The following is a 12,443-nucleotide window of genomic DNA, read 5'->3' as shown; positions in this document are numbered from 1 at the left end:
TTGAAAAGCAGACACATTACTCTGCCGACAAAGGTCTGTATAGTCAAGGCTATGGTCTTCCCAGTGGTCATTTAAGTTGTGAGAACTGGACCATAAAGAAGGCAGAATGCCAAAGAATTGATGCCTTTGAACTATGGTTCTGGAGAAGACTCCTGAGGGCTCCTTGGATGGCAAGGAGATCAAACCAGTCAGTCTTAAGGGAAATCAACCCTGAATACTCATTGGAAGAACTGATGCTGAAGCTAAAACTCCAATATTTTGGTCATCTGCTGCAAACAGCTGATTCATTGGAAAAGTCCCTGATGCTGGGAAAGATTGAGGGCAAAAGGAGAAGAGGGCATCAGAGGCTGAGATGGCTGGATGGCATCACCAATGCAATGGACATGAACTTAGGCAAACTTCAGGAGATGGTGAGGGACAGAGAGGCCTGGTGGGCTGCAGTCCATAGAGTCGCAAAGAGCTGGTTATGACTGGGCCACTGAGCAACAATCAAAATCCTTTGAAAATGAGAGGCTCACCTATGGAACCAGCTGCTTAGTATTGGCCACACCTGTCCTCTCCTTCACAATACACATGTCCAGAATTAATGATAGCCACTCTTACTGCTGGTGGAAAAATGAGGAAAGGTCATTTTATTTTATTTTTAAATTTAATTTATCATCTATTTATTTTGAAACACCAAAACATTTTGTACTGGGGTATAGCCTGTTAGCAATGTTGTGATAATTTCAGATGAACAGTGAAGGGACTCAGCCATACATGTATATGTGTCTGCTGCTGCTGCTGCTAAGTCACTTCAGTCGTGTCCAGCTCTGTGTGACCCCATAGACGGCTGCCTACCAGGCTCCCCCGTCCCTGGGATTCTCCAGGCAAGAACACTGGAGTGGGCTGCCATTTCCTTCTCCAATGCATGAAAGGGAAAAGTGAAAGTGAAGTCGCTCAGTCGTGTCCGACCCTCAGCGATCCCATGGACTGCAGTCTTCTAGGCTTCTCCATCCGTGGGATTTTCTAGCAAGAGTACTGGAGTGGGGTGCCATTCTCCCCCAAACCCCCCTCCCATCCAGGCTGGCACATAACATTGAGCAGAGTTCCATGTGCTATACAGTAGGTTTTTATTGGTTATCCATTTTAAAAAATAGCAGTGTTTACAAAGAAAGGTCATTTTCAATAAAGCTCAATGAAAGACAGCATAGACACATTTGAAAATCCAAACTCAGTGTTAATAAAACACGGGACACGTCTTGGTACACTATCTGGTAGATTATGTGGAGAGAATGAAATGATATAAGCATCCAGTCTTCTATCATTTCTACAATAAAATTCTTATTAGAGGCATGACATAATTTCACACTGCAGATATAAATTTTTTTTAATGCTGGCAGCTTTAGAGAGAATTATAATATTACTGTTTACTTCACTGTCACTTTTTTTCCCCCACTGTCATCTTTAAACTGAAATTACTGCATTGCCATTTAACAGTCAATCAAATGATTCCAGGATTTTAAGATCCTCCCTTTATTTTTAGGGAAACAGAACATCTACTTCCTAGTCCATTTAAGTTGAATTTAAACTAAACAGATTTATTCTGTTAAAATTAATTTAAATTTAACTTTAATTTAGGCTCAATAAACAGAAGGCAGGTCAATGATTTAATTTGGTTTTTCTTGGCACTGTAGCAGCTTTCTCATTCCACACTGCTCCAGAAGACATTATAAGGCTGCAGTGGGTGCTAATGATGGGTGGTCTCAGATGGTTGATGGAAAATAATTATCACTGAGTACGTATTTGGAGCTGCAAAATATAGTGCTTGCCTGGTAAATGGTTCAATTTGCATAAGTAGGAAGATGATCATGAAATACCTGCCTGAAAATATTCATTTAGAAAGCATTAAAATGTCCCTTCTAGTTCAAGAAATCAGCTTTTCCCAAATGTGGTAGTACATATGAATAGTTTGAATGCATTCATATTTTGAACCAAATAATTATGAGATATTTCTGCTGGAGCAGTTCAATCAGATTTGTTAGTTTGAATACCAGATAAGACTCTTCAAACCAAGGTTACTTGGTTGGATTCTACAGGGAAAATATCTTGACATTTAGCCCTAATATGACATCATTTTAAACATTAAAAGCAATTAGTAGTATTACTGTTTAGAGAACTAATGTTCTTATGATTGCTTCTGTGTTCTTATAATTAATAAGTTATTATGCTAATTTTTAATTCTAATTCTCCTTCTCTCGTGAAATCCAAATTAATAGCCTAAGGCTATTTATTTGCCAGCCAAGGAGTTTTTAATAACCTATTTTAACGATGGAATACACACAATAACGATGTTTCCTCAGAAACATCAACTTTATGTGTTTAAAAAAAAAAATTAACAGAAAGACAAGTCTCTATCCACATCTTACAGCACTGTTTTTTGACTAATTTTTTTTTAAAAGAAAAGAATACTTCAGGATCACTTTGTTTATTTATTCAAATTTATTTCTTTCACATACATTTATTAAATGCTTTTTGTGTGCCAGGCCCTATTCTAAATGCTAGTAATTGAGCAATGAATTCCTGCCTTCATGGGGCTTACTTCCTAGTGGAGAATGACAGACAATAAATCAGCTACTTCACAAAGAAGGAAAATATATATGATTGTGTATCATATAGAGATTATACTTCAAAGAAAAATAAAGCAAGAAAAGGAGATAGTGTGTATATGTCAGGGGCTGGAGGCTGCCAGGGAAAAGGGACATTTGAATAAAGACCCAAAGGAGGAAGGGAGGAAACCATGTAAATATCTGTGAGATGCACATTCCACGTAAATGAATAGCAAGCACAGTGGTCATAAAGCAGGAGCCTACCTGGTGTGTTCCAGTGCCAGAAAGGCAGCCAGCAGGGCTGGAATGGGGTGAGAGAGAACAGGAAGGTAATAAGGTAAAAATTCCAAGAAGTAAGTGTGGAGGGTGGGGGGCCTTCTAGACAATTACGAGAACTTTAGTTTTTAACTCTGTTGAGACGGAAAGGCACCTGAGAATTTTAAGCTGAGTTGTGACCTGATCTGACCCACATTTTAACAGGATCGTTCCAGCTCTAAATTGAAACAGATTCAGGGGGAGGCAAGAGTAGAAGCAGAGAGAACACTTAAGGAATTTTCTCTGGAAAAATGAAACAGCCTTTCAGCAGACCCAGGACACCCAGCAATGAGCTTGAGGTGAGAAGCTAGAAATAGGAGGAGTAAGGAAAATTCTACACATTGAATATCTGGGATTCAGCCTTTCTCTTCACCCAAGCTATCTTTGTCTACCTTGCTTCCAGAAGGCTGATAGTCATGTAGAAGACTGGGGTATTCTTTGAAAAACTGAACAGCCCCAGAGAAAGGAACTCCAGATGCTGAGAGCTGGCCACTCCCTCACCATTCAAAGAAGCCCTGCACATACACAGGAGCTTCCCATCAGCCTTTGGATGCCTCTTGCTTCACTGTGAACAGAAATCTCAGAATCTCCAGAGACATGAAGCAATTTTCCAACACAGGAAACCATGCCTGAAACAAAGAGAATAAAAGAGCCCTGAAGATATAGAAACTATGTGAAAAAACTTTAAAAAGAAATAAGTTATAACACTCTCAGTTAAACAGAAGATCATGCATCTATAAAACAAGAACAGGATGCTATGAAAAAAGATTAGGAAAAAAATTAGGTTATTAGAAGTGAAAATAAAAACTTCAAACAAATGTTGAAAAACGAAGTCAAGAAAGTCTTCAAAAGTAGAGCAAAAGATAGGGAGATGAAAAATTGGTGAGAAAATATGAGCAAGAGGATCAGTCTAAGAGCACCAGTAGCTAACTCATAATTTCAGAAAGAAAAGAAAGAAGTGAGGGAAGGGAATTATCAAAGGAATAAACCAAGAACTTTCCCAGAACCAAGGGACATAAATCTGCATATTGAAAAAGCCCACTGAGTGCTCAGCACAGTGCATGACAATCATGGCTTTCAGAATGGTAGGAATAAAAGGTAGATCCAAACAACATACGGGGCTTCCCTGCTAGCTCAGCTGGTAAAGAATCTGCCTGTAGTGCAGGAGACCCAGGTTCGATCCCTGGATCGGGAAGATCCCCTGGAGAAGGGAATGGCAACCCACTTCAGTATCCTTGCCTAGAGAACTCCATGGACAGACCATGGGGTCGCAAAGAGTTGGACACGACTGAGTGACTAGCACACACAACAGTATATAAAAAGAGAAAGAAAGATTGCATACAAAGGACTGGAAGTCAGGAAAATCATAGACTTCGTAACTGAAAACTAGAGGTAAAGGAGCTCTGCCATGACGACTCTGTGAGAACTCTACACATTCCTAACTCCTTACCAAGTGTGAGTGGAAACTAGAGATGTCTGTAGCTTGAAAGGACTCAAACTCTGTACCTCCTCTGTATCCATTCTCAAAAAGCTTCCAGAGAATATACTTGAGCAAAGTGAGGGAATTCACATAGACAAAGAATACAGAATCCAGAAATCAGAAAAAGTGTAGAAAAGGGAGTCCCAGATGATGGTTTAGGTCAGAAAAATGGAGGACTTTAAAAAGGGGGAATATTGCATTAAAAACTGAATTAATAGGGGATTGAAAATGCTTAAGTATTTTGAAAGAAATAATGATAGTTATGTGAGAAATAAAAGAAATTAAGGGGACTATTTCAAATAGGTATTTAATTGTTTAGTTATATGTATGCATTATTTTGATTGAAATATTTTTAGAGAATTGAGCAGGGCATAGCTTTCTCACCATGCCAGTCACCATTATATAATTCCATCTCAGTATCTAATACTATCTTAAGTCATCTCAGCTTCTGCTAAGGACTTTGAGCATTGAAGAATGGGTAGAACTTTACAAGGAGAAGAAATTGATGACCAAAAGTATGTTCAGGGAACATGACAGTCTTTTGTGGGTTTGGGTGCTATACCAACACTCTGAGGCTTCAGGCTGGCCCCCAAACCATACTGCTGGCCCCATTTCAAATGGTCTCCAACTCCCGAAACTCCTTTCAGCCAGAGCCATGAATCCCACACTCTTCCTGCCTTTCTCAGTGATCAAGACTTTGGACCTTGTTTTCCTATTGAAGACCTTGTTTCCTCTACTTTGGACCTATCCTGTTTCTTTCTTTTAAACTCTGAGCTTTGTTTCTCTCCATGACTATGATTCACACCTATTGAGATGATGCTTGGCTGTGTGGAAAAGAACCAGCTACAGTGGTGTAATAAGGTAGAGGAAGACTGGGGAGGTAAGAGACACTCCACCATGTCATTCACATCCCAGGTTCCCTCTCTTTCTTCACCATTAACCTCAGCAAGGTTATCCTCATGGCTTACCCTCAAGGTTTATCCTCATGGTTGCAAAGTGGCTGCTTCACCAGTAGCCTCCCATTTCTATCCCACAACAGAAGAAGAAAGGGACAAGGAGAAATTATGGGCACCTATATGAGGAAAATCTCTGAAATTCCCAGGATAGTTTGGCTTATGTCTAGTTGGTGAGAAGTATGTCACATGCCCACCCTTAATGCCAAGGAGGACTGGAAAATAGATTTTTTTTTTATAGCTGGGCACATTGTTACACTTTAAAAAAAAATGAGTTCTTTTAGAAGAGGAGAAAAGAGATCAAGCGGGGAGGTGGCTGTCTTTGCCTCAAACTCTTTTAGATTGCTATAGATCAGTCAGCCAGTCCTTTGTCAAAGGCCTTTGAAGCCAGTGACCCCTTCAGAGTGGCCCAAGTGAGAAACCAGGCTCTTTAGTAGACATTCGGCATAGCCCCTTGAGTCAACTAGCAGACTTGCATCTGTATAACCTGCTGCTCTACGAGGGAACGTAGAAGACACACACCTGGGCCACAAGTGGACCCAAGAAGGGACTTCCCTGGTGGTCCCATGGATAAGAATCTACCTTCCAATACAGGGGACTCGGGTTGGATCCCTGGTTGGGGAACTATGATCCCACGTGCCACAGTGCAACCAAGACCCCACGCCACAGCTAGAGGGTCTGTGCACCGCAACGAAAGATCCCACTTGGCACAAGGAAGACCCCGCAAGCCACAACTAAGACTCAACACAGCAAAATTAATTAATCTTTTAATAATTAAATTTTAAATTGACTTTTAATTTTTAAATTACTCAGTTTAAATCAATTAATTTAATTTTAAAATAGACCTAGGAAAAACAAGGGGCTGCTGCATGCCCTCCCAATATAGGCATGCCCCTGAAAGATGATTACCTTAGATTTTGTCCTGGACCAACCCCACTGTGGAGCATCAGAGCAGACCTCCACCACATTAACACACACCCTGATTTTCTGTATGAGCCATGGGATGAAAGGACTCCCTAGCACACGAAGTACCAATAACCATCAATCACCAGGGGAAATCATCCAGCTAGGATACTGACTCCTTTCTCTCCCAGCCACATTTTTACCACCCAGACCCTCAGTGACCCAGGTTCTGGCCCTTTCCAAGTCCTGAAATCATAAACCATATTGTCTTACAGCTCCAAGCCCCTTGCCCTCCACCATACTTTACTGTACCCAGCCTGACCTCATCCCACACTTTTACAGCCAGCTTCAAGTTTCAACCTCAGTTCATATCCAGGTGGTTACTTGTGTGCTGTGCTGCCATGCTAATTCACTTCAGTTGTGTCCAACTCTTTGTGACCCTGTGGACTGTAGCCTGCCAGGCTCCTCTGTCCATGGGAATTCTCCAGGCAAGAATACTGGACTGGGTTGCCGTGTCCTCCTCCAGGGGATCATCCTGACCCAAGGATAGAACCCTGTCTCTTATGTCTCCTGCATTGGCAGGCGGGTTCTTTACCACTAGTGCCACCTGGGAAGCCCCTTGTTACTTGTACTTCTGACCAACTGACTATAAATCAGAGTCTCTCACGAGCCCCTCCTTAGGTTCAATTAGGATACAGGAAACCAGTTTACTCACCAATTGTCAGTTTATTGCAAAGGACATTAAAGGCTATGAATCTTCAGCCAGCTGAAGATGTACACAGGGTGAGGTCCCAAAGGAGCTTCTGTCCTCCTGGAGTCTGGGACCCAGCACAGTGACACATGGAAGCATTCTGTTTCCTCAACTTAGACACTCTCTGAACCTCATCCTTTTGGTTCTTATGAAGGCTTCATCACATAGGCTGCTGCTGCTGCTGCTGCTAAGTCGTTTCAGTCGTGTCCAACTCTTCACAACCCCATGGACTGCAGCCTACCAGGCTCCTCCACCCATGGGGTTTTCCAAGCAAGAGTACTGGAGTGGGGTGCCATTGCCTTCTCTGCATCACATAGGCATGGTTGGTTAAATCGTTGGCCGTTGGTGGCCATTAACCAATGGCCAGTCATTGGCCATTAACTGCCAGCCTCTCTCCCCTCCCTGGAAATCAGAGTCTGAAAGTTCCAAACCTCCATTCCAGGTTGGTTCCCTTGGCAAGCAGTCCCACTCTTTAGGGATTTCTGAAAGTCACTTTATTAACATAGTCCCAGCCCGTGGTAAGAAGGAGATTGTTATGAATAAAAAGATCATCGAAAAAGCAAGAGAGTTCCAGAAAAACATCTATTTCTGCTTTATTAACTATGCCAAAGCCTTTGACTGTGTGGATCACAATAAACTGTGGAAAATTCTGAAAGAGATGGGAATACCAGACCACCTGACCTGCCTCTTGAGAAATCTGTATGCAGGTCAGGAAGCAACAGTTAGAACTGGACGTTTAGGAACAACAGACTGGTTCCAAATAGGAAAAGGAGTACATCAAGGCTGTATATTGTCACCCTGCTTATTTAACTTCTATGCAGAGTACATCGTGAGAAATGCTGAGCTGGAAGAAGCATAAGCTGGAATCAAGATTGCTGGGAGAAATATCAATAACCTCAGATATGCAGATGACACCACCCTTAGGGCAGAAAGTGAAGAGGAACTCAAAAGCCTCTTGAAGAAGGTGAACGAGGAGAGTAAAAAAGTTGGCTTAAAGCTCAACATTCAGAAAATGAAGATCATGGCATCTGGTCCCACCACTTCATGGGAAATAGATGGGGAAACAGTAGAAACAGTGTCAGACTTTATTTTTTGGGCTCCAAAATCACTGCAGATGGTGACTGCAGCCATGAAATTAAAAGATGCTTACTCCTTGGAAGGAAAGTTATGACCAACCTAGATAGCATATTGAAAAGCAGAGACATTACTTTGCCAACAAAGGTCTGTCTAGTCAAGGCTATGGTTTTTCCAGTGGTCATGTATGGTTGTGAGAGTTGGACTGTGAAGAAGGCTGAGTGCCGAAGAATTGATGCTTTTGAACTGTGGTGTTGGAGAAGACTCTTGAGAGTTCCTTGGACTGCAAGGAGATCCAACCAGTCCATCCTGAAGGAGATCAGCCCTGGGATTTCTTTGGAAGGAATGATGCTGAAGCTGAAACTCCAGTACTTTGGCCACCTCATGTGAAGAGTTGACTCATTGGAAAAGACTCTGATGCTGGGAGGGATTGGGGGCAGGAGGAGAAGGGGACGACAGAGGATGAGATGGCTGGATGGCATCACTGACTCGATGGACGTGAGTCTGAATGAACTCCAGGAGTTGGTGATGGACAGGGAGGCCTGGCGTGTTGTGATTCATGGGGTTGCAAAGAGTCGGACATGACTGAGCGACTAAACTGAACTGACTGAATTTCACCTTGATGGCTTTGAAAGGTTTTCAGGACTTGAGACCAAATATAATACAAGCTATACCCATTACTCTTATCTCTCAGGAAATTCCAAGGATTGTGGGAGCTGTGAGCCAGGAACCATGGACAAATACCACAAGAAATGTATATTTCTCATATATATTTGGTCACCTGAATGACTAAATATATTTCCTATAAATCATAATGTGTCCATGCTAAGTTACTTCAGTCATGTCAGACTCTGCGACCCTATGGATTTCAGCCTGCCAGGGTCCTCTGTCCATGGGATTCTCCAGGCAAAAAAACTTGAGTGGGTTGCCATGCCCTCCTCCAGGGTATCTTTCTGACCCAAGGACTGAACCCACATCTCTTAAGTCTACCTGAATTGGCAGGCGGGTTCTTTACCACTAGTGCCACCAATATCACAGGTCTAAATAGGAAAATCAGTGAGAAATCTTGGTTTTAAGTTATATGAAATCAATTCAAACTGATTTCATTACAAAAAAATTTTATTGGCTCATATAATGGAAAGTCCAGAGTTGGTTCTAGCTACAGTTCGAAGAATTGATGCTTTTGAACTGTGGTGTTGGAGAAGACTCTTGAGAGTCCCTTGGACTGCAAGGAGATCCAACCAGTCCATTCTGAAGGAGATCAGCCCTGGGATTTCTTTGGAAGGAATGATGCTAAAGCTGAAACTCCAGTACTTTGGCTGCCTCATGCAAAGAGTTGACTCATTGAAAAAGACTCTGATGCTGGGAGGGATTGGGGGCAGGAGGAGAAGGGGACAACAGAGGATGAGATGGCTGGATGGCATCACCGACTCGATGGACGTGAGTCTGAGTGAACTCCAGGAGTTGGTGATGGACAGGGAGGCCTGGCGTGCTGCAATTCATGGGGTCGCAAAGAGTCGGACACGACTGAGCGACTGAACTGAACAGTTTCCCTTAGAGTCAGGGATTCAAATGATGCCATCTACTCCCACCTCCTGGAAGTCCTGCTTCTAGGTTGACTTTATTCTTAGGCAGATTCTTTCTGCACAGTGGCAAGTAGGGAAGCACTAGCCAGGAGTTTACATTCTGCCTGTTTAATCTTAAGAAAGATCCTTTCTCTTCACATTCATTGGACCACCATAAGTTACATGCACACCCATTGACCAGTCACTGCCAGGGAGAAGAAATGCATGAATCAGCCAGGTCTGAGTTATATACCCAACCCTAGAGGGCAGGGGAGTGGAACCCCAAAGGAAACTCAATGTTCTGTTCCACCAAGAAGCCACAGTGGAGGCTTGGCAAGCACAAACCAGAGATATCTGCTAAAGATGGAGAGTCAATAATGTTATCAGAGCTGATGAACTGAAGGATCAGAATTTTGCTTTTGGATGATTAATCTGGAACCTGGGTCCAGGATGGACTTGGGATTGTGGAAGTCTGAGGTTAGGAGGACTAGTTAGAAGGCAACTAGAATGATCAAGGTAAAGGATATGACAGTGGAATAGAAAAAGAAAGGACTAGTACAAGAAGTTATTACAGAAACTATTATGATCACTCACATCAGGGAGATATAAGGGAAAAGTATAAGGTAAAAGGAAAGTTGCCCAGTTAATAAAATGTGGGAGAATGCCCTGCTCAGAATGCTAAGACCCAGTCCATCATGGAATTGTGAGATAGCCTACCCATCACTGTTATGTTCTTCCTCCTCTCAGGTAAACTGCCAGTTTTAAAAATTACAGTCACTCCCCAGATCTCTTCAGACACCTTCAGATCTATTTGGAAAAACAGCAAGAAATCTAGTATTACTCATAAAAAGAAGAAAAAGGTATGCTCTTGGCTATCTATGCATGTGAGTAGCAGCTCCACTGTATGGAGCCTGGGTACTCCGTTGGGGTAGATGGTGCCATGAGTAGCACATGGGCTTGGTGAGAGCATGAGCATTTGAGTTCGAAGTCACACTCCCCTAAACCATCATTGCACTCTGATGGATGATGTCTGTACCAAGGGACAAGCAGGAAGAGAACAGCACAGTTCTCTCAAAGATTAGTGCAAACTCTGCCGCCTCTCTTTGAACTTTCCCCACCAACCCCAACACACACACACACACACACACATTCAGGTTCCCGTTAGCCTACTGTGGGTCTGCAACGGTGAATTTATCTAAATTCTTTATGAAGCTGTGCTGTGTTGCCTCTTTTTGTTGTTGTTCAGTCAGTAAGTTGTGTCTGACTCTTTGTGACCCCATGGACTGCAGCACGCCAGGCTTCCCTGTCCTTCACCATCTCCCAGAGTTTGCTCATGCCCATTGAGATGATGATGTCATCCGACTATCTCATCCTCTGTCACCCCCTCCCCTCCTGCCTTCAATCTTTCCCAACATTAGGATCTTTTCCAGTGAGTTAGCTCTTCACAGCAGATGGCCAAAATATTGGGGCTTCAGCTTCAACATCAGTCCTTCCAACAAATATTCAGGGTTATTTCCTTTAGAACTGATTGGTTTGGTCACCTTGCTGTCCAAGGGACTCTCAAGCGTCTTCTCCAGCACCACAGTTCAAAAGCACCAATTCTTCAGTCTTCGGTATTCTGCCTCTTAGGGCGGGTAATTATTTACATATGCTTCCTTTCTACTGTATGAAGTTGAACTTCCTTTTTCTTTTTTTCTAATTATGATTTCCTGTCCATTTTTCACAGGCTAAAAACTGAATACAAATGCCATGTATCCATATGGATTCTATTTCCATGGACAACTAGATGTGCCTGGAAAAATATTGCTTGTAACCAAGTGGCTTGTAACCAAGTATCACTGTAACCAAGCCCCTTTCAAGTTCTAAAATTTGATAACACTCTTTTATGAAAGTTCAGAATAGTGTTAGTCTTATCATGTTAATCATTTTCTAAAATGTGGGTTTCACAAACAGGTCTTAGTAAAAATAAGTGGAATTCTTCTTTGGGGCTCTTGTGCATGTGAAGTTTATAATTTGAAGGAAGTTATGATCTTTATCTAGAAAAGAAAAAAATCTTCTTTCATAAATATATCTATGGTTGGGAGCAACAGGAATTTGGGAAATAATAACCACTTTCTGAAAGACAACATCTCTAAAAATAGGGATCTTACCCCAAATGAGGAAACCTCCGCTTACTGCAACCTATACCCGCATTAAAGTTTCAGACAGCTCCATGGGCAATGGAAGAGGTGTCATGGATCAATATATTGATGATAAATTGGGTTTGTTAAATTGTACATGTTGCAGGGATAAAAAGCACAGATTGGGCAATTAAAATGAAACCAGAATTCTCTGTGGAAACCTGCTGCTTTTCAGGTGACCTTGGGCAGGTCAGTTAACCTCACTGTGCCTCAGTTTCTCCTTACATAAGATACAGATAAGAAGAGCACATATTCATTTGGTGAGCTGTTGGGGGCCGGCGTGAGGAACTCCGCCCATGGCAAAGGTCATGAGGAAGGAGGCTCGACATACGCAAAGGCGGGATCGAGCCTCAGGAGTCCCCCTGGAAATCCTCAAGCATCTACCCCCATAACCAGAGCCTGCCTACTTTACTACTTTGCGCTCTCCCCTACACCTCTGACTTTACGGAGGGCTGTCCCCCACCACCTCTTTCGGAGAAGGAGTTAACTTAGAGCTCCAGTTAATAATAATTCCTGGGCGTGATAGGAGCGTTTCAACCTACAAACTCCTCTGAAGGTTCTCTAGCCTGCCTGACAGGCTTGTCTGGCCACATGTGATTGCTCACAGCCTCCCAACCGTGAGAGGCACGAGATG

At 42.6% G+C, this 12,443-nt stretch overlaps 1 protein-coding gene across 7 annotated transcripts in view; it reads left to right on the top strand.

Annotated features, from left to right (window-relative positions):
- The window catches only part of LOC102389985, a 59,467-nt gene extending 47,613 nt beyond the window's left edge, over window positions 1-11,854 (top strand). For 3 of the 7 annotated variants that reach the window (XM_044946442.2, XR_006552636.2, XR_003110813.3), the window contains one exon: window positions 10,377-10,482. Coding sequence is in view for 3 of the 7 variants with exons in the window: in XM_006078031.4 (XP_006078093.3) it covers window positions 10,377-10,489; window positions 11,356-11,367 (125 nt within the window). In the remaining 4 variants the exon portion in view is untranslated. Of the gene's footprint in view, window positions 1-3,306; window positions 4,504-10,376; window positions 10,490-11,355 lie in introns of those variants that run through there. The other 4 variants (XM_006078031.4, XM_025290758.3, XM_044946439.2 and 1 more) reach the window with 2 other exon arrangements.
- Window positions 11,855-12,443: the final 589 nt, after the last annotated feature.

Source organism: Bubalus bubalis, chromosome 1, assembly GCF_019923935.1.
Source record: "Bubalus bubalis isolate 160015118507 breed Murrah chromosome 1, NDDB_SH_1, whole genome shotgun sequence".
Taxonomy (NCBI): Eukaryota; Metazoa; Chordata; class Mammalia; order Artiodactyla; family Bovidae; genus Bubalus; species Bubalus bubalis.
The sequence above is the reverse complement of the archived record's forward strand: the minus strand, read 5'-3'. Positions and strand labels throughout refer to the sequence as shown.